The sequence below is a fragment of the Tigriopus californicus genome, chromosome 7, assembly GCF_007210705.1.
Source record: "Tigriopus californicus strain San Diego chromosome 7, Tcal_SD_v2.1, whole genome shotgun sequence".
Taxonomy (NCBI): Eukaryota; Metazoa; Arthropoda; class Copepoda; order Harpacticoida; family Harpacticidae; genus Tigriopus; species Tigriopus californicus.
Genome location: NC_081446.1, coordinates 8,669,137 through 8,696,048, shown reverse-complemented (window position 1 = coordinate 8,696,048; position 26,912 = coordinate 8,669,137). Strand labels below are relative to the sequence as shown.

Here is a 26,912-nt window from a genome sequence, read left to right as displayed (position 1 = left end):
AAGGTGCGAAAAGATTTTTTTTGCATAATTGGCTATTTTTCACTTTTTATGCATAAAAATCTGATCGTTTAAGCAGCCAAGTCGTGTTTTGTTCCTAGGCCACAGATATCTAGAAATATGATCTATGATTTGTATGATTTCCGTCAAAATCGTCTGTTTTAGGTCGGAGGAACTCTGAGTCCCTTTTCACAAAATATAAAAATCAAAAAGGATACTTAGATCCTATCAAAGATAAGCAAATAAATAAGATTGAACTAAACAACTAGGTTCGTCTGAAGTTACACAGTCAAAGGCTAACAAAACTGATCAAGAGTAAAGCGAAAGATCCAAATTTGATGCGACCATTAAAACATATCTTAAGTTTCACCACCGCTCTACAGTTCACTAAGTCAGATTTTGGCCCCAAATTATAAGTCAAGTTTATTGATGTTGTCAATCTTTTTGATAACATAAAGTACCCATTTGGTGTAAAGTGAATGGCTCACGAGAGAAGTTTTGTGCCATTGGCCCAAACAAATTAAGGTTATGAAAAGAATGAAGCAATCAATTTGTCAATTTATTCCTTACCAAGTATATGGTGCTTCCTAAGACTAGTGTCTTCACAACTGCAATCCTTGTCATTTTTCCCGCTACCCTGAGTTGTAAATATTACGCCTGTTTAGCCTGAAATCCTCCCATTCTAGCATAGCCTCCAGCATGTCATGCCAACTCCCTACCCGCCTTCGATCCAGATCGCATCCGTCAAAATGTCTCTGCCTCCCCCATTCATCTATGGCCGTCCGTGATGAGAGAGTGGCCTGGCCGATAGAGCCTTAGCTCCATCCCAAATCGGTCACCCTGAGTCATGGACCTCGGCCGGACTCGAAGTTGGCCGGCGAACAGCTCGCCTCCGTCTCCGGCGGGTGCCTCCTTGGATTGAGGTCTCGGTCCTGCGTATCGCAGCGATCGGACCCCCGGTCCACTGGCGCTTAGTTCCCTCGCCTTCCAGCCGCTGAGAGACGGAAAGAAAGAAAGACAGAAAGAAAGTCTGTTGTGTTGTCGGTATTTTTAGTCGGCGATTGCCCAAAGTGCTTCTTACAACGGGACATCCGTTCATCATTCCAATTATCTTGATCCATAACTGATCCTATCGCTGTAAGTTGTGCATCACTATCAAAGGTTCAAGCTGTAGTTCTTAGCCTTAGCTGGAATGTGTTTGTTTCACCCTTCATTTTGTCCCTCTTTGGCATTCCCGTTCCCTTCCCCCCTTTTCATGAAACGGGAACGAACCCAGAGGTTAGGTTATACGGCATCAGACTACTGAGGCGATACCCGGAGGTAGTCGAGGGACGTTTTCAAAGGTCACAAGGTCGACTGGAGTCTCTGGTCTGTGCCACCCACGATTCCCGGACCTCTCTAGTCTGGGCAAGGTGAATGGGAGGAGAGATGAGTCATTCTTTCTTTCTTTTTTTTCTTCCTGGCTTGGCCTTCGTCGATCTCTGATCTCCTGTGCTCTTCTGTTGGAGTCTCGTACATACGTAGATAGAGGCTCCTTCCACGTCTCCTCCTCCTCCTCCTCCTCCTCCTCCACGCTTGTGCCGATGACTAGACTTCCCCCTCCCCTGTTCAAGCTCACCTTGGCAACGACAGGCCAATTGAATTAACCACCATGCATGCAACTCATTGAACGGAAGTGTGAACTTGACACTCAGGCAGATAATGATGCAAAGCATGATGAGGCAGGCAGTGCTACACTTGGACAACTTCGGATGGAATGCCTCTCACAAGCCAGCCATTGGTTTCAGAAAGCCCGTGTCATTACGAAAAACTCGTTGAGAAACAGTTTTTTAAACACTGCACGAACTCAAAGAGCCTAATGTTTTACAATAATCGTCTCAAATGTAGGTAGTTAATCAACAGTTGCCATCTAGTTTTATGGGAATGGATATCTTCAAGTTGGCAAATAATTAGTCTTTTTGAGGCATCCAGAAAAGCTGCATGACGTGACATTAGTATATATGATAATCATATCGCCTCTCGGTTTAGGGCTGACAGTCCTTGATAAAGTGATAATAGATAAATTTCGTAACTGGCCGGGGGATGATGCCCTCTAACAGATTATCTAATCGAGTGATAATGAATCGTGTTCAGAGGATCCTTTCATGTGAGCTTTGGGAGAAATATACTACTATATATTTGCCTGAAAAAGCATGCAAATGCGCTTCGCGCTACCCAAATATCACGGTGATGAACAATTTGTCTATTTCATAAGTCAAAAACCAAGTCTTCAGAAAAGAAATTGGTATGAACACTGCCTGATTTCTTTCTTTACGAAGGCGATTGGGAGTTTGAACATCCTTGACATATTTGTTTTTTCCAGCACGCATGCATTTGTCGCACTTTTTTTGAGTGGAGAACTACAAGTACTGTTGTTTATGACAATACTACGCAAGAAGTAAAACATATTAACTCAACCTTTCGTTTAATGTCCCCAGTCCGGACAATTTTACTTTGTCTAATGAAGGGCCACTCGACAACAGGCTTGATGATTCGAAGTTGGGGCTAAAAGATACTGAATCACAAGAAGTACAGTACAATTGGACAAATAAGCTACAAAGAATAAAAATAAAGAACATGTCATGATTGCTCTTGACCTTCACGTGGTTTAAAAAAGAGCTTTTCGATAATAGGTTGCAATCTTTTAACGGACGATTTTTGACCTTAGCCGAGATGAGACGAGGATTAAAGTCATGCTAGTTTTATTTATCAAATGGATAAGACCTGTCATTGGAGGACATGTAATCTCTATCATGCCGATTAGAAAGGACTACCTGACTGACATTTATCAGGGTTATGTTAGTAAAACAAGTTTAGAAGACATATATCTTGCCCTTGGAGCTATAATATGTTATTGTGTTGTTCATGGAAAAATGATCAAGAAGCTGTTGATGATTCCCAGAGTGTAATTATTGGTGAAGTTTTCTTGGACCAAACCATTGGACCTAAACAGGAATTTGAGGACGAGTTTCAAAGTTCCGATAAGTATTGCTACAACTCTCAAGGTTCCCTGAGTTTGTTGGATGTTGTAGCAGAAGAGGATGACTACAACTACAAAGTAGATCAATCTTCTCTCTCGTCAAAACGAGAAGGAAAAGACTCTCCTTCTTCTTTAAGATCTCATCTGTTGGAACAAGATCCAAAGCTAAAAACGGACTGGACCAATTTATCAGGTACTCGACCAATCTCGCTAATTATGGCCTTCAAAACAAAATTGTTTCATTCTAGCATGCACTTGTGGTAGCATTCGGTTCTGACAATGTCAATTGAAGCCGGCAACGAAATTTCTGATTCTCATGTCAACCCAGGTTTTTGAAAGGATTGAACTTACGAATAAAATACATCCTGAATGCGTTGTACGTAACTTTTCGTTGACTGCGGAAATAAATCAGTCTCTTGAATTGGCTGAAAACTAGAATGAGGTTTGGTAACGTGTACAATCGTAGCCATGTACAACGCAAGTTTGTCAGAAAGAAATAAGTATATCTAGAGAATGATAGATAAACCCTGAAACAGATGATATTATCTTTTTTGTATTGTAGATTATATAACATTGGATGCCTTTTGTAAAAGAAATAGTGTTGTGGATGTTTTTTTCTCTTTGCCTCGATTTTTGACGGTTTCACTTTCACTTTTTTAATCTAACTCTATTAAAGAGACCCTAGAAAGATCAATAAAAACCCTGTTAATCTTGCCGGTTTACATCCAAGAATCTGTTTTGAATAGATATGACTATCTGTGAAGGGACCAGGGTTCTTCAGTGATAAGAAGTGGAAAACTTCTTTCATTACTGTGCGCCTCATAAAGTAGACCTATTTCCAATCCGAAGAAAGTAAGTGAAAAGGCTGTCTGCTTGACTGCAACGAGAGACAAGGCTCCTCCTGACGCCTTTCACAAGGGGAGAGAAAGAGAGTGTTTTTCCCGGACTCCTCAAGGTAGCAAGCCAAGGTTGGCTCCGGAGGCGTGTGTTCGTCTGTTTACGAAGAAGGGAAAAGAGCAAGACTTCGAGGATAAGGGGACAATCAGCATCTCCACGCTCAGGTGCAAGCGCCAAGGGCGTTGGAACTTGGATCCAACTGAAAATTCCGTCCCTAAACAAGGTTGAGAGGAGGCCAAGATAGAAAAAGAGGAGAAGTAGCCGAAGCCGAAGACAAAGCCGACGACAACGACGAAGACGAAGAAGAACTTGTTCTCCCAAAGACGAACTAAGGGGATGACGTCTCGGAAAGAGCAGAAAAAGAAGATTGAAGTATAGCCCTGAGGTCGTTTTGGGAGAGGAAGGGCGACCAGTCATAGAATCCTCCTTCAAATACAGGCACCAGACCGTCAGTTGTGGCCCTTTATTTGGCAAAAGAGTCTCACCTTGTATGAAAACAAGTGAGTGGTGTTTGGCCATCTGGAGTTGCTACTTTTTACCGTTGCTGTATTTGTTGGTTTTGTCCTGCCTTACAGCTATCGTGTCTGCTTTTCAATCATAGAAAGCATTTGGAACGAACCTTGGCTTTCCAGCCAACGAACCAGCCAGCAAGTTACCTACCCGTTAAGCGCAAACATTTTCAAGTGCATTTCGTAGCTATTCGAAAGGAAAGACTGCACATCTAGTTCATTCCTGAACCTCAGTTGCCGCTTTGGCTCGCTTTAGTGCTCTGTGCCCGGAGACAAGAGTTTGAAATGAGTCTCAGCGTTTCCACAGAGGTTGGTGTCGGTGGGTCAGAACCTCGCCGCAGATCCGTACATTTCGATGCTTGTCCTACGACCTTGATTGTCGAGGATGCATCCGGCCTTGGCGTTAATGTGGAGGTAGATGAAGAATACGATGGCGACACTGAAGGGGATAACAAAGACGTATTAGGTGTGTGCAAACTTCAAACGAATGAAAGACGAAAAAGTGCGCCAGCAAGTTCAATTCGTCAAGGAGCTTCTTACCCATCCACATCGAAAGGTACTGACGAACCAAAATCATCCACCAGTACTTTACATGCCCTGAATCCAGAATTACGGAGGAGCCTAACCAAGTTGTGCGCCACAACTATAGAAGATCCGGAAGAGGACTTGGAACTGGTCAATTTTAAGCTTCTCGGCAGAGATGAATTAGAAATGGAACGGATGAAGCAAATGAAGACCAAAAGAGAAATATCCGATTGTTTGCACGATACTTCGTCGTCCTCTTCTGATGTTTCCATTTGTGAACCTCAAAACGCCAAAGTTGTTGTTGGTGAGTGCATGTCAATTGATGTTCAACGTCTGGAGCCAAATAAACGAACTTGATTTCATTTTACGAATGCTATTGTGAGTTGATCATTGAAATGAGATTTAATCATAAATCCGTAATTTGTGGAGGATGTCGAAATTGACCATATCGAGCCCTTCTGGCCATAAAGTATTACGAGAATTGCAAGTGTGTTAGAAATTATGTTAAATGATCTAAAGGCACTCGCTGTTAAACTAGAGTGATATAAGGTGATAATCTGAGACTTGATCTTTGCGAAGAGAATGCTGATGGGTAAATCTAAATAAGCGACCGAGATATTTTAATCTATCGTCTAGAAATCGTGACAATAAAAAATATAGCACGTTATGAATTAGATATGGTTGACCATGTCCGTTGGGTTAAGGAAATTTCGATTTTGATGTCTCGGAAGTTTTGGAAAGAGAAAGCTGCATGAACCTAAATTTTGTATAATTTTTTCATGTGAACCTATAGAAGTCCCTCCCTACCTCTTGACATGCTCTTTTTCCTGCCTTCCTTTCAAGATCAAAGCCTTTGATGCGAAAAGGGCTCTCTGAATTTCCAATTCCGCTAAGGAAAGCTATGCGGCGAAGTTCACGGATCTTTTGTCCAAGAATTATTATTTCTAACGTCTAAGATTCGCAAACAATGAACACGATTTGCGACTAGATGAAGTGTCATTTTTCTTTAAATCGAAGTCCAAAGAACACAATTGGTGAGTGCATATAAGTACGTATTATAGTGTCAAGGCAGCATCTATCCTAGAATGTTTAGTCTACTCAATGCCCCACAGATTGTTTGATCTACTGTGCGTGTTTTTGCATTTTGGAGGAAGTTCAATTTCGAGGCCTCAAAGGAACGGCAAAATATCGCCCACTTTCTACTCTCTGCTGAGTTTCATTTTTTAACGAGATGAAGTGATAATTATAAACTAGAAAAACTTTGAAGTAAGGAGCAAGTTCCGAAGGATGGAAAGAAAAAATCCTGGAAGCTAGTCAGGAAGAATATCTGTTGGAAATGTATAGAATTTTTTTGAACATGCTGCTCTCTACTGTACCCAATAAACAATATGGGGACAAGCATTTGAAAATGAAACTAAGGTACGGTAATACTACACGGTAGTATGTAGACGTCAAAGTGCAAAATCCCTTTTGAAATGGTTTGACTCAATTCTTTTCCAACAGGTCCAGCCAAAGGTTTCAAGACACGATGCTTCTGCTCTTTGGTGAAAAAGGCTCACCAAAATGTGGCAGTGTCGCATTTCTCAAGAAAATAACCCATTTTAAGAGAGTGTAAAACGAATCCTTGAATGATCACTTTCAAAGTGTCTTTCTGAACTGAACTCTCAATAAAATGTTGGGCCTGAAAAGGTGAAAACATAGCTTCTTACAAACTTTACAGTAAACGTCATCCTGTCCGAGTACGTAAAGGCGACGGTTAAAGACGACTTACAGAGCTGGCAATTTCCGAATTGATGGTATTCTAACCCCCAGTTGGCATTCATATGTATCCCCACGAGAAAAGCAGCTACCAATATGAGATCGCTTTTTCAAAGGACTGAAATAGAGAACCAATTGAGTCGAATAAAGCTCACCAATATCCGACATGAAGTGAAACCATAACGAGGCACTTCTCGAGTTTGGATTCAATTTATTTGAGTACATATTCATGTTTTCCCAGTCTTCAGAGAAAGGTTAGAAGTTTTTTTTCAAAGTTGCCTTCCTATTCCAGATCTCGCGATGGCTGGTTCTACTAACGAATTAGCTTCCTTGATCCAGAGGCTTGAAGCGGTGGCAATTAAGCTCGAGAGCGCTCAAGGAGGAACTGGAGCGGCCTCAGGTAAGTCTTCTTTGAAATTTGTCGTAGTTGTACAAAGTCTTCTGTTGATGCCACGAGCTTGATCAAATTAAGACACAGAGAGCATTAAAGCAGAAGCTCTGGAGTGTTGAGGAGCCTCTTCTGTTAAGTTCCCGTTTGAATGAGTGACAGGAGTATCAGTTTCTATGTACATTGTCGGTTTTTATCTGACTCCTTTGCGATCTCAAGTCCAAATGAGGAGCTAAATAGCTATAATATAGAGGTATTGAGGAAAGGATGGGGAGAGAGGAAGTCATTGATTTAACCAACAACGGTGCGCCAAAGTTTCCTCTTGACCATAGAATGGCAGTCCTTGTTCGTCGGACATCCACCCAAATGTGACCGTCTCCTTCAGAAATCGTCATCTGTTCACCAAATCCTTTGTTACCAGCTTTCTACAAACTTACTTTGTTCCTGTCGCTAATAAACTGAATGTTTGGCCTTTTTTTGTTGCGTTCAGGGGAATGAGAGTTCGTGTGTCGTTTGATGAATTGGCCCCTTTCTTACAGAAATAAAGAAACACTTGTCATCATTAAAGACCTCTCCCAATTCTACCTTGGCGACCTTGCAAAAAACAGTTGAAGACCTGGAACTTTCCTTGGGGAAAGGTGGAGCAAGTGGAACGTCAAGTAAGTTGGTGACGTTGGGTTTAGGCTCTTGTATCCTCGCACTTCATATCCCCATTCACTCTATATCAATGCCACTCTGCCGTACATATATGCATACTTTACAATTTGTACAAGGACGCCTGAAAAGGCTCCATCCGTTGAACAATACTTGTAAGGCTTCTCAGATAAAGCCAAGTGACACGAATTGAGCGCCCATTGCATTGTCAGCATAGTGGGCTGTCGAGCAGACCGGGGGAGCTTGCTTACTCTCACACTTTGGTGGAAATTCCTCAAGCTGACTTGTAGCCCTATGTGGATAGGTCTAGCTGGCTCTTTGCTTGGCGACCCATGAAGGGCGCTTCGGCTTTGACATGCCCTGTTAATTGAAAACTGTCTTTAACAATTGATTAGACAAAAGTCAGAAGACTAGAAAGCATGGACACTTTTTCTGATAACAACATTCAATGAATGTTGCGGAAGAAATCAGTAGACCACGTCCTGGTTTCATCGATGTTAACTTGTGTAAATGTGCATTGTGCAGTGATGTTGTAAATGAAAAGGTTATTAGCACACCTGCAAAAGGTTACAACGACATATCAGTAATTAGTAATAGTTATCCTTGAAATTACCTCGTTTGTTTTTCAACTAGCTTTCTTAAAACAATAATGGTCGTAAAAGTGTATGAAGCAATTGAACCAGTTGGAGTTCGTGCTCATCACTCTCTGAAGGCCCAAAGGCGTTGTAATTTAAGTCAGTCAAACTTGTTGGCTATCGAGTTACACATTGCCAATCTCTAGCATTTCTCACTTTTTAAAATTTAACAGGCATTCACAATTGTCTGGTCCAATAGTTTCCCATTGCTGCAAATTTTGGAATCTGGTCTCAAACTCCTCCGCGTATGTCAACAGGTATTACGGACTGAATTGAGAAAATTAAGTTGGTTATTATTAGGACCGGCAAAGAAGCTCGTGTACTGAATCATAGTTTTTGTGCAAGCCTATTGCATCTACAAATGTAGCAATTTTATCAGCCATTTTTGACATTTTTTTGCAATTTGTTTCGCAATTAAATCGCAGTCATTTAAGCACAAAAGTCAAGTTTTCTGCAGTTTTGATATTTTTTATGCGTTTGTCGCAATCTAAATAAGTATTTTTCGAGATTAAGGTTTTCCAGATATTTTGTAGACAATTTCTTGACATGGAAGATACAAAAAGGGTAACAAATATGATCCCAATTATCTGGATGGATATTTTAACCAGTCATGTTATATAGCTCTGTTTGCCCCCTGTCATTCGATTTTCTGGAAGATTCATTTAGTCAATTGTTGCTATATGTTATCATTTGTAATCAAGTACCTCATAAAGATTACTGTCGTGAATCATTTATGCTTGCAATATTATTTTATGGAACAAATGGTCAAACGTTGGAAGACATAGTTAAGCAAAGATTGTTCTAATCTTTCGAAAAAGACAAGTTTTTGTTCAAATTCGGATGATTTTTTTGCCATTTTGTTGTTGAAAGAGGCAGTTTGTGTTTCCTAATTACGGCCAGGCCTTGTTATTATTACGGTGATTCAATTATTCGGTAATTTGCCATTTGGTGATTGTCTCAAAAGTGTGGTGAGAAGAATTGGGGTTTGAAATTGATTTGCACTTTGAACAGAAATCAAAGAAGGTTGCATAAAAGTACGAAAAACCCTCGTAAATGTCTGCTCAGTGTGCAAGACAACTTTATCAAATCCGTCCTCTATTGTAGTTTTAAGCATTATTCTCCGCTTCATGCGAGTAAATTCATTTGAAGTTACAAATATATCTATATAAGACGTTAAAAGACACACATTTCCAATATACCTGTATGGGGTAAATTGGGAGATGCTCATTGAAAATTTTCAGAAGACTGGTGAATTAGTGCATGTGAGACAGTTATGGGTTAATTCTGGTCAAAAATATCACCAGCTTGGCATTTTTTTTTGCATTTTCATGTTAATAGGCCAATGAAGATTAATATTTTTGTTGCCATCATCATCATCATCATCATCATCAGTATTATCGTGATAAAGATAGTAATTATCAACGAACCTTTTTCACACGAGTTTGTGGCGGAAAAGAAAACTGCTTGGAAGGCCCTCTGATATTATCCGAGCCTCCCGGTGCCGATTTCCTCTTGTTAGATGTTCGTACTCGTACATCGTTGGTGTTGCATTTCTTTCCAATATGGTTTGCGAGCTCAAATCGTTCAAACTGATTGAAGGAGCTCTGACGGGCTCCACTTTCTTCTGAAAAGACCTGGCTAGTGTTTTGATTCCAAATGGTGAAAGACGACTAAACTCAGATCGTAGTAAACCTCCCTTTCTTGAAAGTGAAATTCCAGCCGAATCTGTCATCTGGATGAAAGAGATTGGTGAGGAAAACAGAACAAAAGAAGAAGGAAAGAGTCTCACCATCACCAGGATCATTGCACCAGATGCATAGCATTGCCTTGCATGCAAATAAGCTCAAAGATGAAGAGTGCGCATTAGTTATGATAAGATGTTATATTATATAGCAATTAAGGAATATAACCCCATGGAATAGTCTACGCTTGCTTCACTTTTGATTTTAAAGCCCAGTTGTTGGCTCAATCAAGGAGAGCCTTATTACGGGCTGTGATATCAGCGATTTTTTAACCTTGTGTGTTGAGTTATCTCTGGATTCGATGGAGCGCTCCATTATAGTACCTGTAAGTGAATTTTCGTCCAAATACGTACTTGGACACGTACGTCTTTTTACAAGCGCTAAAAATATGGAGCAATGGTCATGGTAAATCGTGTTATTAAAATTTTACCATTAGGTCGCGCCCTAACAAGACGTATGGTCAAAATAGAACGTGATTTCGATCTCACACTCATACTTTGATATTTGGACCCTTTTCATCTTTTGACTTGGGGTCGACTGATCCCTGGTTATGATCTAATGGAGTTTTGTAGTTCTAAAGATTCCCTGGTTAGTCAAAAATGAGATCAAGAAATGAGCCAGAACGTAAAGATGAATATTTTTTTGTGCCAGGTAGCTAAAATTAAAAAAAAAATATGAAGAGTGCAATTGGCTTGTTTATTTTAAGGAGATTCTTGTAGATGCATGTAGCGCCATAGAACTCGTTTTCTAACAATCAGAATACTTAACTGCCGCATATTAGTAAATGAAATGGGACTCATTCGAGCATGGTCATGTGTGACCAAACTTCCGGCTTATGATATACAATGAACTGGTCAGAGAATCAGAGACTAAATAATACCAATAACATTTGATCAGACCTGGTGTTCATTCTACCGACGAACATTGCACAATAAGCAAGCTTGAAACATAAGGAAGTGGCAGAAGGGGAACGTCGACGAACAATGTTTAGAAACCATTTCCAAGTCTCTGGCTCCTTTAAGTGCCTTTTCCCCGACCATATGGTTTAAGAACTGGTCAGTGACTACTTCGGTTGCCGAGGAGACGCATAATTTGGCAAAACTGAGCGACGACTCGCTCACTTCGCAGTGAGAACAGAATGCGAAGGCGACGACTGTACGTAAGACACTTGCGGCCGAAGATGTAGTAAGCGAAAATCGAAAGTGAGTTGGCGGCGTTTCCACTGTCACGAAGACTGACAGAGAGGAAGAAGGGGAAATTCGACCATTCAAAGTCCTAATACCATTTGCCATGGAATGGTGTAGAGAAAGGTCTTGAGGAGGAGAGGCATCAGTGGTGTTCAGTGCTGAAAGTCATATGAGTGTCGTGGATGTGATGGAGTGAATTCCCTCCCAAGAGAGTGCGAGAAAACGAGGACCAAGAAGCATATAGAAAAAGAAGGCAAAGGCACAGCCTCGATCAAGCCATACGTTTTTTCGTGTTCAGTTTCACCGAATCAAGAACAGAGACTGTAGGATATAAGAGAGTGGTGAATTATCCCAGGCAAGCCATTTGAGTTGGTACAACAAAGGCTTTTTAGGTTGCATCAAGTTTAAAATTAACGTGTACTCAGAGCGGTCGCAAAAGCTTTTTTCAATCTTTCCACAGGGGTGATCAATTCGATTAAGTGAGCTGACTCTTGCAGTAAAAAAATGGTTTTACTATAGCAATCTCTGATTTTACATTATACGAGCGCAGGGATAAAGAAGGATTAAATCGGATGGTTCCAGACACATTGACATTTTTATTTGATCTTTCAAAGATGTATTGTGTGTGCACACAAATTAAATATGACACTTACTATTAGTTTACACGGTGGTCATAATTCCTGATTAAGTGCTTGTGCAAATGCCAAGACTTCTAGTTGCCATTTTCTTTGCTAAAGAAACAAAAGGAACAATTTTTGTTCAATAAGCATCTTTAAAGTAGCTCATATTAATTAGTGTATTAATGCACTTAGAATACATTTTCAAGTATCGTTGTGCAAAGCCTAGTCAAACAATGTTATCAGAATTCTTAGTTATGCACTGACATAAAATTTCATCAATATCTATTTTGCAAATGCTTAGTTATTACACTTTGCAAGTTGCATTTTGCTATAAAATAGATCGAAAAATGACATAACCTACTTAAGTTAATTGCAAAAAGCAAATGATGTGCTTTTAAGATAGCATGAAAAAATGATATTCTTTCGTTTTCATAGATATTTCCCTAGAACCTTAAATTAATTAACATTGGGACCTAAAATCTACTCAGGATTTGAAATTTCCAATTCCTTTTCTTAAACTTGGAAAACTAGGCTAGCCAATCATGTAATTGAAAATTTTACAAGGAAACATTTGCCAGTTTCAATTTCAAATTTGTCACTTTTTGCTCAGATCATTTTCTACGTACCAATAATGTTTTCATCAAATGTTAATAAAAATGCCTTAAACTTCAAGATCACAATCCAATGAACTCATGGTTAACGATTATGATGTTATAGTTATGAATTGTTTATCTTAAGTCTTTTTTTGCCTTTTCTGCATAATTTGAAAAGTGGAACATTTTCATTTATTTTTAGCACATTAAAAAGCATATTTTATTTCTTGGCAATTTCTATAAGGCATAACCAGAGCATTTTGCAGCCAAATTCGGTGCAAATTACAACTTTTGAAAGGTAAAGTGTCAGAGTCTGTTCCATAGATTTTTATGAAATTTTGATTTTAGGCGTAACTAAGGATGCTCACCGTGTTTTTTAATAACGATTTTAGAAATACAATCTTCTAATAGGTTTTCAGTGGATCAATATACTTAAAAGCGCTACTTTTAATGATAGTTTTTCGAAGTTGGTCCTTGTGTTGTTTAAACAATGAAAAACGCAACTAGAAATCTTGGCATTTTAGCATAATCTTTTCAAGTGTAGTGGGAACCACTGTGTTTGGACCAATCCAAGACCTTGTTCTCACTCGCACATCTTACTCTGTACTCTTAGAGCACAATTTTGTTTGGAAATAATTTGTGAATCAATCGCTTTTTCTTTGAAGCCCACTTAAGGCTAGTCTTTCTCCGAACAAAATGGAACAAACAGGGTAGTCAAGAGTGCAATAAAAAGAGAAACAGGAATGAGATGAACGTGCTGCTGACGCTCACCTCAAGTACATTTTGGCATAGAGCCACATTTCAGCTTTTAGGAGATCTGTAAACAAATTTCAGTATTCAGTTTTTTGTTTGTTTCTGAGGTCATGCTCCAATATGTTCCAGTGTTAAGCGTGTTCCAGGCATTTTTATTGGGCTCGTTTTGTGCCCTGATCTTGGTGGCTTTGAATTTAGTTCATATATTTTACATCCAAGGTAGGATCACCAATGTACCAAGCTGATTTATGGAAACTTTGACCAAGAAATGCTGGTATTGGAAAACTGAAACTTATGCTTCGAATGAAAACACTAGACAAGTATCAAACTTGATCTGTATCTAATGTCACCGACGAGCTTGTTGTTTGAATGGATGATGATGATATGATGATAATGATGATGCCTCTAGTTGAAGTATTGTACTGTATATTCTGAGAATTTATTGTTTGTATATGATGACAGACTATCTGTGAGTGGGTGACTCGTCCTATGTGTGCAACAGCGTAGTAGTACTTGTTGAATTTAGTTTCATTGGGCCAGTCTTCTCTGACTGTGAGTACCTCTGGTGTAAGTTGAATTGCGAGTGTATGGTAGCAATATATTTCGACACACATATCCATTGATGACAGCCACGAAGTTGCCACATGTGTACACTTTGAAATAACTCAGGGTTCAGGTCATTCATAGCCGGAGAGCTAAGCATCATAGCTTTGTTGAAATGAAACCCCTGGCTGGCCTCTGTCTTGGATTTGCAAAATGTTTGAACAGACGATTTTCCGAAAAAGTAGTGATGTTATTTAAACGTTAGAGGAAGCATATTATAACGACGCGCCATGATGACAGCAAAATGTATAATTCCGCTGGCAACCTTTAAGGTCGATTTGTGTTCAAGTATGATGAAAACGACAGCTGGGGCCAAAAAAGCCAAGAGAGCCAAGAGAAGAGTGGAATGGGACTTCGAGCCAGAAAACAAGTTTTCGCTCTCAATCAAGTTCCAATTTGCCGATGGAAAAACGAGAGAAAGGAAAATGATGATGAAGAGCTGTCAGTCACCGGGGTTTGATCGGGTCCTCGTTTGAAAATTCGTCTTCTCTTCGCCGTGTTATTTTCAATTGACAAAGTCGCACTTTGGGGAGAGGATTTTGAAGTGTCATTGTTTAATGAGAAAGCAAGCACCGAAATATAACTCACCCAAGGGTTTTAAATGTCTAGAGCACATTGTGGTACTACTATCATGATCCGTCTAAACTAACCTGAAAAGAGGCCAACGCGGCTTCATATTGGAGGGGTTCAATTGGGACCAACCGCACTCGCGTTCTCTCAGTCAACGAGAGTGGCTTGAGGATTGACTGGTGATAGTTAAGTGTTGGTGGTAGTGACATTGGGATCAGCAGTTAGACTGAAGCTCGCGTCGCATGTCGCGTCAATTCCATTGCGAGATGTCTGAAAAAGGCGAGTGTTGTTGGATGGTGGCCATCAGAAAGCAGGAAATATGAGGGTTAAATTGCCTCTATTCTAATGATGCGCCCATACAGTATATTTATATACTGATCCTAAGTGAGCCTACGTCATCGACACGTCTTTTTGCCCGTAGTGGACAGTTCATTGAGGAATCCTGTGCTTGGCATCTCATTTCCATTGGCTTCATCATGTGTCCTACTGATTGCTGGAAGTGAGTGAATGTTGCAAGACACACACACGACGGGCTCAGGGCTCTTTTCCAATCACAGGAACCGTGGCAAGGAACTCGTCAAAGATGGGAAGCGAAAGAGAAACAAACTTGTTTACGGTGTGGGGTTTCATTCCCAAGATCTCTCGCCACCATGCCCTTAGAGCATCTTGAAGTACGGGTATCTGCAATAGCTTTCATCACCATCCCATGCAACCGCGATCCCATTAATGGTGCTGCCCAGTCGAGAGATGGTCAACGTTGCTGGTGTCCTTTAGCTCACTGGAAATAGATTTTCAAACCTTGTTTGGAGAGGAAGCCCGTCGGTGTGGCACAAGGCTTTATCTAGCGCTTCTCAAGGATTGCTTTTACTACGCTGTGGGGACACACCAATTTGAAGAGACGGGGATGATTGTGAAGCTGGCGTATTTTCGACAGAACTACGCGTACTCGAACCGGCTTTGACATCGTGGAATGGATACGAGATAAACGGAACCATGAAGCCCACTTGAACCCAGCACACACTGCTGATGGTCAGTCAACGAGCTTCATTGTCAATAGCCTCTTGGAGAAGGGGTTCTCACATCGAAAACAGATTTGACCATGAGAGGAAGTAGACTCTCTGGAACAGTTTGTCACATTTGACGACACTCCAGACTCTCACAGACGTGCGTTGTGTCACATTCACTATGTCACTTGGTCCAAATACCTGATTGTAAGATGAATTTTGGTGCTTCAGTGTCCTATTTGGTGCTTCTCGGGTTTCAACTATGGAGTTGCCTTTGTTCAAGTTTAGAGGATCATCATCACTTTCTTGGACATCGCTTTGAGCCTCAGCAAGACCAAACCTTTCACGATGACACATCCGTGTTGGAAATTCCCGGTCATTTAATGTTGGGGGCTTTGTTCCCAATCCACAAACAAGGCCGTCCTTGTGGCGAGATACAGAAAGAAGATGGCATCCAACCGCTTGAGGCTCTTTTGTTCACTGTTGACCAAATTAACAAAGACAAATCGCTTTTGCCAAACATCACTCTGGGCGTGAAAGCTATCGATTCTTGTGATAATCCAGTTTATGCTGTGAAAAAGTCTTTTGGTCTCATCAAGGGGTTCATCGCAAGAGAGTCCAATCTCTCAAACACATGCTCGCTATTTCCAGAGGACTGGAGTAAACACGAAAGCCCTTGTAATGAAAACATTGTTGGTCTCATTGGAGCGCAGACAAGCCCAGTTTCGGTGCAGATTGCTAATTTGGGGCGACTTTTCAAGATTCCCCAGGTCAGCTACCTTTCAACATCGGTGGCTTTGTGCAACAGGCAAGAGTACCCGTACTTCTTTCGCACCGTGCCCAGTGATATATATCAAGCTCAAGCTATTGGTGATTTGTTGAAGCGGTTTAATTGGAAATATGCGTCCATTGTTCACTCTGATTCGGAATACGGGACCAAAGGCTATCAAGCGCTTGTTGATTACGTGTCCAAAACGAAAGAAGTTTGTCTGGCTGATCCCATAACAATTTACAATGCTCATTTCAAAGACGAAGACTACAAAGATGCCATTCTCCAGTTACTTCAAAGGAACTCCATGAGTCGTGTTGTGATCGTGTTTGCAGATCGAGTGCCTGCTGGAAAACTATTGGAAGCTGCTAAAACCTTGCACGCCAAAGGCCGTTTCATTTGGATCGGCTCAGACGCTTGGGCATCTCGTGAGTCGGTGGTTGAGAAGCGGGAGGAAATAGTCGAAGGGGCTATTGCTGTTCAGCCACTCCGGAAGGATCTTCCTGGCTATCATGAGTATTTTTCTCAACTCATAGACAAGTCCAACCAGCGAAACCCATGGTTCGACGAGTACCTTCGACATTATCATAATTGCTCCAATTTGAAAGATGTTCAAGGTTATGAACCTTGCTCACAAGTTAAGAATCGGATTTCTCATCCCAATCAGCTTTATATCCATTTTGTGCGGGATGCCGTTTACGCATTTGCTCACGCTTTGCACAACTTGTATAAAGACTCATGCAAGGACTTTCTAAACGGCGAGAAAGGACGTGGCCTTTGTCCTGAGTTTCGACAACGTGTGTTTCATGAACTCCCCGAATACCTGAAGCATGTAGATTTTATGGACGTTGACAATCATAAGTTCCATTTCTACGGGGAACACAAACATGATGGTCCGCCGCGGTATAGCATCATTAACTTTCAGCGACGGCCTCATTCCAACTTTTACGACTGGCAAAACGTGGGAACGTTCCACAATGGCGAGTTTACAGAGTTTGACGAGTCCTTTTACCAAAACTTCAAGTCGGACACGTCTATAATGAAATGCTCTCGTCCCAAATGTGAGAAGTCTTCCATAATGGTCCAAAAAACGGAAGATCTTTGTTGCTGGCATTGTGTTGCTTGTAATGATCGTCAAAAAAAGGTTTCCGATTACGAATGTGAAACGTGTCCTTTGGGAGAACAATCTGATGGCATCAACCGAACAGATTGCGTGCTCATTCCGGAGACGTATCTCGACTACACGAACAAGTGGGCAATCGGTGCCATCATCTTCGCCTCCTTTGGCATTCTACTTACAATCGTGACGGCTTACGTCCTCTGGAAATACTGGGATACTCCTGTTGTTAAAGCATGCGGTCGGGAGTTGAGTCTCATGCTTCTTCTCGGCACCTTCTTTTCTTTCACCACGACGTTTTCCATCGTGGCGAAGCCGTCTGACTGGAATTGTGGCCTCATGAGGTTTTGCATCGGATTTTCGTACACAATCTGCTATGCAGCTGTAGTAACCAAGGCCAATCGGGTCTCTCGAATCTTCAATGCAAACAGACATCCAAGGTTTACCAGTCCATTCTCGTCCTTAGTGATTGCTTTTGGTCTAGTTTCAGTAGAAATTGTGGTCAACATCATTTGGCTTCTGGTTGAGCCCCCCATTACTGTCCACATTATGTCTGACCCACATAAACGGATCCTTGTTTGTAGAGGCCTCAATGATTCTTTCATGACCGGGCTCATTTATCCATTCTTCTTAATTATGTGTGCTACCTTGTATGCGTTCAAGACCCGTAAATGCCCTGGAGGTTTCAACGAGACCCGATTCATTTTCTTTGCAAACACGGTCACCAGTATCCATTGGTTTGCTTACGTGCCGCTGTACTTGGTGAGCACCGACCATGAAATCAGAGCCGTCATTTTGGCCTTTTCTTTATCATTGAGTGGGATTGTCCAGTTGGGATGTTTGCTCTGTCCCAAATTGTATACTGTGATCTTCAAACCGGAGAAGAATACGCGTGTGAACGTGATGAAGCAGCAACGGTCTCATCTGAGTTATGCTGTGCCTGACACGCCTCCCAACTCCGTGGCTGTGAACAGTCATCCGAATCAGCAGATGCAACTGCATCATCCATCCCAATATTCAAATCCTTCCGCACAATTGCAACCTCATTTACCACAATCCCAATACGAGTTGCTTGTCACTCACTCGGGATCTCAGGTCGAACCAGCACGGTTAGTGCACTCAGCCAGTGCCATTGTAACCTCAAATCGTGCTAGCAATGCCACACCAGAATCGTTGCACTCGTGTCAGTTCACTTGGAGTAGTCAGAATCGCCCAAGGACCCGAAGCAGTTCAGTGTGCAAAGGAACTCAAACTTATCACCCCGAAACTTCTGGCCGCTCAGTGGTCTTCTCTGTGAGTATGGCCTCCTCAAATACATTGAACAACATGCGAGAAGAATTTCGCGAAAGTCTCGCGACACATGATTCAGACTCCTCAGATTTGGATAGATTTGTGGCTGAGGTCGACTACAATGACCAGGATGATGAAGAGTCTTCGAAGTCAGACAGTGATGATAATACTTAGGTCCAACTGTTTCCAATTTCCTTTTCGTACGTGAATTTGTCCATTGAATGATATTCTTATAGCTAAAAAAGATCCAATTCAAAGTCTATTGCAATTTTTTGAATGTTTTTTTTAATATATGTGTATGATCTTATTGATGTCTTAATTGCACCTACATATATGATCATGCGAATTTATGAGCATGGATATACTGCAAACTGGAAAGAAATGGATCTGAACACCAGAATTATTATTTCTGATCGCCACTACAAGGTTGCTTAACCTCGTTGAATTTGTATACCGTAAGTCAATCGTGCTTACATTGGAGGAGTTTTTTAAATATTCCTTACTGCTCCTTTTTCTTCCATCATTTGAAAAAAATGTCATTTGGAAGGTACCTGGCTCCGGTAAAAAATGATATGACACGCTGTTCCTCGTGTAGGTACGTATTTACAATCAGGTGTTCGGTGCCACCAAGATGCAAGACTTAGTGGAAGAGTTATATAAGTTGGTTAAGGCTGAATCGAAAAGCAATTAAATTACAACACTATCTACCAGCAACGATGGACATTAAGGTCTAGTACTGTAAGTGTTCTTCGGACAGGCTCTGTTAGTAACGCGATGGAACTGTTCCATTCGGCTCGGCCGATAAATTGGATCAATCTGTCTATCCAGATGTCGGTTACATTGTCTGGATAGAAAAGGATGTCGTCGTCAATATTAGGATTGACGTACCACAAGGACACTTCCGAACGATCTTGTCTAGTATTAAAGCTACTGTAAAGCATTCGATTTTATCCGGACAAGAAGGTATACGAAATTATTTTGTTAGTAATTGACAGAATAGCAGAGTTGAGATACTTCAAAAACATATTTTGTACCCGCGGAAGTGACTATTGATTATTGATGCAACCTAAATGACAGAAGATCCCATGGTGTATTCCAATCGGTCTTAGCTATTCTTACCATCTAAGGCCCTGTGAGAAGTTGGAACCTAGCTAGCGAGCTAGCATTGGCCTTTCTTTTTCTCTTTGGTAATCAAACACAATGGGAACTGTGGCTTCGAGATCTATGGCCTTCCGAGAGGCTCATCACTTGCTTTCGACGACCTCAGCCTCACTGAACCTAACTAAGGCGCGAAGTAGTGAAAGCCTCTCTGATGAGGCCACGATTCATTCCGAAGAGGGCCATTACTACCGCAAAAAATCCACATCAACCTCCTGCCTCGTTCCATCCAAGTCGTGTTCTAACCTCTACGCCAAACATCATTATTCTGGGAACAACCTTTTTTTCGAAGCCACAGTTCGGCCTGCCTCTCGTCAGCACCCATCAAAAAGGAATACCAAGACGAAGGACGCCAAAGGGGCTACAAAGAAGGGCTCTGATAATGCATCCTCCAAATGTCCACTCAATAGCCTGGAGCGACGTCGTAATCACGATGAGAGGAGGCGAAGTGATGAGGAATCAAGCTCTCTGGGGAGTGGGCGAAGTATTGGATGCTTTTGCGAAGAGTCAGATTGTAGCTCAGCCAGTCTAGCCTCAGGTGGATCGTGTTCAATTTGCCTCGAGGAGTTTGACCTCAAGCAACACCCCAAACGGTCGGTACCTTCTCTAAGCATCGCTCGTTATTGAGAGAACCATCGAGGAAATGAGATGCGCTTATGCCATGCATTTGAATCTTGATTGGCTACTTAATTAGAACCCTCAATGCAATATTGTGTTGCATTTTATCTGATGTTGATTTACCCAGTAGATTCTGTAGCCTTTGTCGACATAAGAGACCTTTTCCGACTGCCACCACCTTTTCTCTTTCGTAAGATTATGTTAAGTCGTGCCAATTTGTTAGTAAAATCCCCTTCGGAAATGTTACTTTGTCACGTACCGCACTTCTCATTTCCTTGATGGCTCAATTCGCCCTCTTCCATCATAACGCGAAAGCAATGAGGAACACGGAGAAACGATCTACTGTACTCTCGGCTCATTATGCTCTCGCCGCTCTCAAGCCACCATTCGTTCTCGCAAGGTCAAGGGTAAACGATGGAAGAACCGCCCAAAGCTGAACTTAGAGGAAACCTCCACGTCCCTTCCGCCGTTTCAAACCTCGACTCCCGAGTGCTCGGCAACAATTGCCTTTGGGTTTGGGCGGAAAAGGGAGAGTTTCCACGAAAAGCTCACACAGGGTTAGACTTGTTTAGCAATATTTTTGGGTTTACAAATGTTTCAACATTTGTGTTAGGTTAGGTGTCGGTGTTTTTTTTTTCTTTTTAAAACGTCAACCATATTATAACTGAAGCGACGACGAGTCATTGCTAACTTTGGATGTATTTTTGACGGTTTCTCCATTTTTCTTCTAGCGGAAGACTTGTCGGCGCATGTCTCGGCATTTGATGATATCGTGGCTGGACCATTCAATAGCTTCTTGGCCCTCTCGACCAAGATTGGGGGTGATGTGGCCTCGCAGGGTCGGATGGTGTCGGATGCTCTTCGAGCTCAGCGCGAGTTTTTGGTGATTGTTTCGAAATCCAAATTGCCGGGCCAGAACGACCTTCAAAAGCTCTTAAAGCCGACCTCGGACAAAATCAACGAAATTCAAACCTACCGCGAGTCAAATCGCCGCTCCGAGTTCTTCAATCATTTGTCTGCCATTTCCGAAAGCATTCCCGCTCTCGGGTGGGTGACCGTGGTACGTAAATTGGAACTAATCTTTCACCTTATTCCAAGGGGATTACTAAGCTTCCAATTTCCGAGAGCCTCTCTCCTCCGAAAATCCCCTCTTGGGTCTTAACTTTCTTGGACCTCGTTTTGGGGGCCAGATATTCAGAATAATGAATGTTAGGCGGAAGAATGGGGAAATGTATTGAGAGAAAAGAGCCAGAACGCATTGTTGGGATAATTCAATTTACCACGACTATGTTGAATGTGAGTGTGTGTGAGGGTGCACGAATGAGTGACTGAATGAATGAGTGAGAGAGTGAGTAAGTAAGTAAGTGAGTGTGTGTGTGCGTGTGTGCGTGTGTGGAGGAGAGGTGACGGTCTGGTAGGTTTTGATGGATGAAAGAACATCATCATGGAGTCTGAAAGCCACGGAAGAGAAGCCTCTTAAAGCGATTGCCCAATCATCTGCGTAGTTGACACGGTATTTCCTATCTGCTAACATGGATTGGCTTTTTGTCTTTCAGAGCCCAGCTCCTTCTCCGTTCGTGAAGGAGATGAACGATGCTGGTCAATTCTACGCCAACCGCGTGCTCAAAGATTGGAAGGAAAAGGACAAGACTCACGTGGAGTGGACCAAAGCCTGGAGTCAAGCTCTGGCCGACCTTCAAGCTTATGTCAAGCAATACCACACCACGGGACTGGTCTGGAATGCTAAAGGGGGTAATGCTATGAGTCTGAGCGGGGCAGGCGGATCTGCCGCCACAGGACCCGCGGGAGGACCCCCATTGCCACCCCCTCCTCCACCTCCGGGTCTTTTTGATGACATTAAGAAGGACGATGGGGGTTCGGTGAACATTGCTCGAAATGCTCTCTTTGACGAGATTAATCGCGGTGGCGAAGTCACTAAAGGTAAATAAATATGTGTATGCGTAATGCTGTTGAGAGTGTTTTCAATCTGCAGTCGAAATGAACGCATGTTTTAACTTTGAATTATCTCTTTCATTCAAGGCCTGAAGAAAGTGACGGCTGACATGCAAACCCATAAGAATCCGAACCTGAGAAGCAACACGGAAAAGCCTATCCCCGGCAAGAAACCTGCCGGATTAGGTAAACCCGCCAATGCCCCAACTCCCCCGGTGACAAAACCGCCCAAATTTGAGTTGGATGGCAAGAAATGGATCGTGGAGTACTTCAAGAACAATCCCAACATCGAGATCGAGCAAACCGAGACCAATCAGAGCGTTTACGTGTTCAGGTGCGAAGGATCGACCATTAAAGTGGGTGGCAAATGTAATAACATCATCCTGGATGGATGCAAGAAGACCGCTATTGTGTTCGATAACGTCGTGTCTTCCTGCGAGTTCATCAATTGCCAATCGGTCCAGATGCAGGTGAGTGGACGTCTATTAGCTTCACAATCGATCATAGAAGGAGAAAGAAAGACAGAAAAAAAGGAAGAAATGAATAGATAACGAGGTCGAGTGATGTTGGCGTGTTTCCTTGATCCTATTTTAGGTCCTTGGCAAAGTCCCCACCATTTCCGTGGATAAAACCGATGGGTGCCAAATGTTTCTCAGCAAGGACTCGATGGATACGGAAATCATCACTGCCAAATCGACAGAGATGAACGTGATGATTCCCAATGGAGACGATTTCGTAAGCTTTTGTTTTCTTTATCATGTCGCACAACCAACCCTTGGGGCGACTTGACCTTTGATAAGCGATGACAACAAAATGATGATTGAATGTTGTTGGACTGTTTTTAACTTTGGTTTTCAGGTGGAGCAACCCGTTCCCGAACAATTCAAAACCAAGATTCAGGGAACCAAGCTGACTACAACGATTTCCGAAAGCGTGTAATTGGTGATTCAAAGGCAAATTCAGATCGACATGGACGGACCCACATGTATGCGCTCCCCTCCTGAAAGCCATTCAGGCGTTGACACAAAAATCAATCACCACCTTCATATTTTCCTACAGAGTACTCGTGAAAATCTTCTCCTTCCTCGACTAACTGTGTTTTCTTGTCAAGCGTCGTGTTGTAAAGTGTCAAGATTCATCGTTTCCAAGTCATCATTGATTTCTGATCTAACATTTACAGGCGGTCATTCGGCTGCGCCTTCCACATACGATATGATTGTGTATTAGATATTTATTTGGTCGATCGATCGGTTATTGTGACAAACTCATGTATACATGGTGTTGACGTCTGTACACCGAACCCAACTATGTATGAACGAAATCGAAAACGAAATCCACCTAAATCCCAGCCTATTCGTGATCGCGTGATAAAGATATCAGAAAATAATTTAGCGTGATGAAATTGCATTTTCGGTGTTACACTTTCGCGTCAGGATGGCGCTCTAGAATCATGCCCACGCCCTGCCCTCCGGCGGCACAGGCCGCAATTAATCCAAACTGCCCGTTCTCGCGAATGAGACGATTGGCTGTATGCATGGCCAAGCGCACGCCCGTGGCACCAAAGGGATGACCGATGGAAAGGGAACCGCCCCAATTGTTCAATTTCTCCATTGGCACTGCGCCCACCTTGCTCTGTAGACCCATGACATTTTGGGCGCACCAATCAGAGTCCATAGCCTTCAGATTAGCCAGGATTTGTCCGGCGAAAGCCTCGTGATATTCAAAGACTGAAATATCGTTAAGCGATAGACCTTGCTGTTTGAGTACCTTGGGCGTGGCATAAGCGGGTCCGAGTAGGAGTTGATCTTTCGGATCTTGCGACACATAGGTGAAAGCGCGGAAGTAAGCTTTTGGGGTAAGGCCCAATTGGCGGGCCTTGGCCTCGGTCATGAGAAGGGCGGCGGAAGCTCCATCGGTCAAGTACGAGGCATTGGCAGCCGTGACAGAGCCGTAGGGTTTGACAAAGGCGGCTTTGAGCGAGGCCAATTTCTCAGGGTTAGATACGCGGATGCCTGTGTCGCGATCTACCATCTGGGCTTTCTTGGGCACCTTGACCGGCACGATATCCGAGAGATCCCCACGTTCAAAGGCCTCTTTGGCCATAGTGTGGGAGCGCAAGGCAAAGGCGTCCGACTCCTGCCGGGTCACGCCGAAGGTGGCGGCCAAACGATCGGCCGAGTGGCCCATGGTCTCCTCTGTGGAAAACTCGGCAATGGCCGGCAATTCCGGCGCCAGGAAACCCGGTCGGAATGAGCCGAGCAAGCCCAACATCTGGGCTGGACTCTTGGCCTTGGAGCTCTTGACCATGAGCTCGCGCATTTTGCGCGAGTGGCGAATGGGCACGTCGGACATGAACTCTACGCCACCGGCCACACACACGTCGTACACGCCGGCCTGAATAAGGCCGATGCACGTGGTCATGGCTTGATTGGCCGAAATACAGGCCATGGTCACGGTATGAGCCGGGGTTTTGTCCGAGAATCCGGCTCCCAATGCGGCTTCCCGAGCAATGTTGGAGGTCTTAACCTCTTGGATGACGGTGCCGCAACAAATGTAATCCACCAAGTCTTTATCGAGACCTGTCTTCTGAATCAAGCCTGGAAGAATAAAGATGAAATTACCTAGTACATCAACATCTAGCATGTTCAGATTCCAGGATTGAGGTCAAATAGGCTGGTTAGTACCGTAGTAGACCTTGCTTTTCCTTTTAATCTGCCATTTTGAGAGGTAGGTTAAGTGAGATTAACCACGCTATGAAAGACGCTTGGAGGTGGGTGGGTTCACGCGCCTATCCCGTATACGGTGAGTTTCGGCCCGGCAACTGCCCAACCAGTCATGTCAAACCTATCTCAGAAATGCATACGGCATAGGATCATAAAAATGATCTTAGGAAAGTAAAAGCTCTTTTCACATAACTTCCGTTTTTGTTCTCTTCGTTTGGAAGTCATTCCCAAACCATAACCAGAACTTAAGCGTCTGGTTGGCCAAGACACTGAATGGTCGGCGCCTATTTATGTGGAACTGGGTGGCTCCTTCAAAATGATACATACGTTTTTATCTTATCCTTTCGGATAAGAATGGAACAATTCAAAGAGTCTATTGGCATTAAGTTTGAATGAACAGATGGCTGCATGATCAAGCACAAGCGATCCACAACCTTCACACCCATTCTAAGACAGACGCCACGTTGGCCATGCAGATTCATATTCGACACACCAATTGGCATGATGCTAACTAAGACTTTTATTCTTGATCAATGGCCCAATTTCAGAAGTCAAGAAGTCAATATAAATGTGTTTAGCCAAGATAAAACCCGATTCAAGCGCACTTCATTTCACAGATCTGGGGCCTAAATATCTGGACAAGCTTGTAGGTAAATGGATCACTTTTAACAGAAGTTCGTGGAAGTTCGGGGTCGAATGTGACAAGTAGGGAACGCTTAGATTTCGTGTTTTCTCGTTTTGGCTTGACTTAGGTTAGGCTTTTAAAATGGACTGACTGACTGCCTCTACTCTTTCTACATACGTATGTGTCTGTCCTCAAGGTTCCCGACACCCATACTAACTAACCTGTCCTGCGTCTTGAAATCCATTCCACCTCCCTCCCTCCCTCCTTACCTACCTACCTACCTACCTACCTAAAAGGGCCAACCGTTGAAGATCATGCGGCATCATGGCTTTATAGTCGGTGTAGGCGGGTAGAAAAGGCGTGCGCACGCCTTCCACCAGCACCACGGGTGAGGCGGACCCGGAGCCCGAAGCCGTCGAGGCGGAGGAAGCGTCCCGGGCGGTCAAACTGGCCCGGGCATTGTGGGCCCAACGCCAGGCCCGTGGCAGGGTCGAGCATCGCCAAGCGGCCATTCTCCAGGCAATCCCACACGTGTTGACTGAAGGCGGGAGAGAGGCGGGAGACCCCGAGGGTCGAACGGGTCAGCAATAAGAGCTAGAGGTCACCACCAAGTCAAGGAGCAATCCGGAGGTTACCAATGAACAGGGATGGCATCAGTCAATGGAGGACACAACACGTTGATCTATGAGTCCCACCAACGAATCACCAACGAATGAACGAATGAACGAACGGCGGGCAGGCAGACAGGCAGGCAGACAGGCAGGCCCCTAGCCCAGACTAGGCCAGAGCGATCATCACTTGACTTCGATACATGCCTACGATGCGCATACTACACATACACTGACCGTCAGGGATGCCAGACAGATAGATGAGGTGGAGGAAAACAAAATTAGCTGAGAAGCGTCAGCCAGCGCCTAATGGCCAAATATGACCACCTCATCAAAATCACATCATTATCACCTTGAATTGACATAAAATGGCCTCCTCCTGGGCCATGGTTGAGTCCTTTTCTCTGGATTGGCTTGTTTTTTCAAGTGCTCAGATTACAAATATCATGGTCATCTACTTATATTTCTATCTGATTTCTTTTTTGTATTACTGGATGGTGCGGTCAGAGCGGCGAGCCCACCCCCGCCGCCCAGCCCGGTCATCATGTCGCCAACCTTTTCCGATAAACACCGTCAAAGTCCGCATCAAATTACGTA

At 43.0% G+C, this 26,912-nt stretch overlaps 2 protein-coding genes across 8 annotated transcripts; one reads left to right on the top strand and one right to left on the bottom strand.

Annotated features, from left to right (window-relative positions):
- Positions 1-899: 899 nt before the first annotated feature.
- LOC131884022 (adenylyl cyclase-associated protein 1-like) lies at positions 900-23,712 on the top strand. 7 transcript variants are annotated; one of them, XM_059231654.1, is made up of 8 exons: positions 900-1,134; positions 6,998-7,105; positions 7,633-7,752; positions 21,138-21,466; positions 21,963-22,347; positions 22,447-22,829; positions 22,954-23,094; positions 23,218-23,712. In XM_059231654.1, exons 2-8 carry the CDS (start codon positions 7,006-7,008, stop codon positions 23,296-23,298), a joined length of 1,539 nt encoding a protein of 512 aa, XP_059087637.1. In that variant the 5' UTR covers positions 900-1,134; positions 6,998-7,005; the 3' UTR covers positions 23,299-23,712. The 7 variants fall into 7 exon arrangements, with proteins under 7 accessions (XP_059087637.1, XP_059087639.1, XP_059087634.1 ...); XM_059231651.1 differs by lacking the exon at positions 900-1,134 and adding an exon at positions 2,825-3,209; XM_059231656.1 differs by lacking the exon at positions 7,633-7,752 and having other exon boundaries at positions 903-1,134.
- LOC131884024 (trifunctional enzyme subunit beta, mitochondrial-like) lies at positions 23,576-26,437 on the bottom strand. Its single transcript, XM_059231658.1, has 2 exons — positions 25,997-26,437; positions 23,576-24,956 (listed from the first exon to the last, which is right to left on the bottom strand). The coding sequence occupies exons 1-2, from the start codon at positions 26,217-26,219 to the stop codon at positions 23,776-23,778; spliced, it is 1,404 nt and encodes a 467-aa protein (XP_059087641.1). The 5' UTR covers positions 26,220-26,437; the 3' UTR covers positions 23,576-23,775.
- Between the last annotated feature and the right edge of the window lie 475 nt (positions 26,438-26,912).

Bases quoted from the DNA above. Each gene is read 5' to 3' on its own strand.
- LOC131884022 (XM_059231649.1), top strand. From the start codon at position 15,667: ATGAATTTTGGTGCTTCAGTGTCCTATTTGGTGCTTCTCGGGTTTCAA.
- LOC131884024 (XM_059231658.1), bottom strand. From the start codon at position 26,219: ATGGCCGCTTGGCGATGCTCGACCCTGCCACGGGCCTGGCGTTGGGCC. The intron at 24,957-25,996 runs GTAGGTAGGTAG...TTATTCTTCCAG, and splicing joins TCAACGGTTGGCCCTTTTAG to GCTTGATTCAGAAGACAGGT.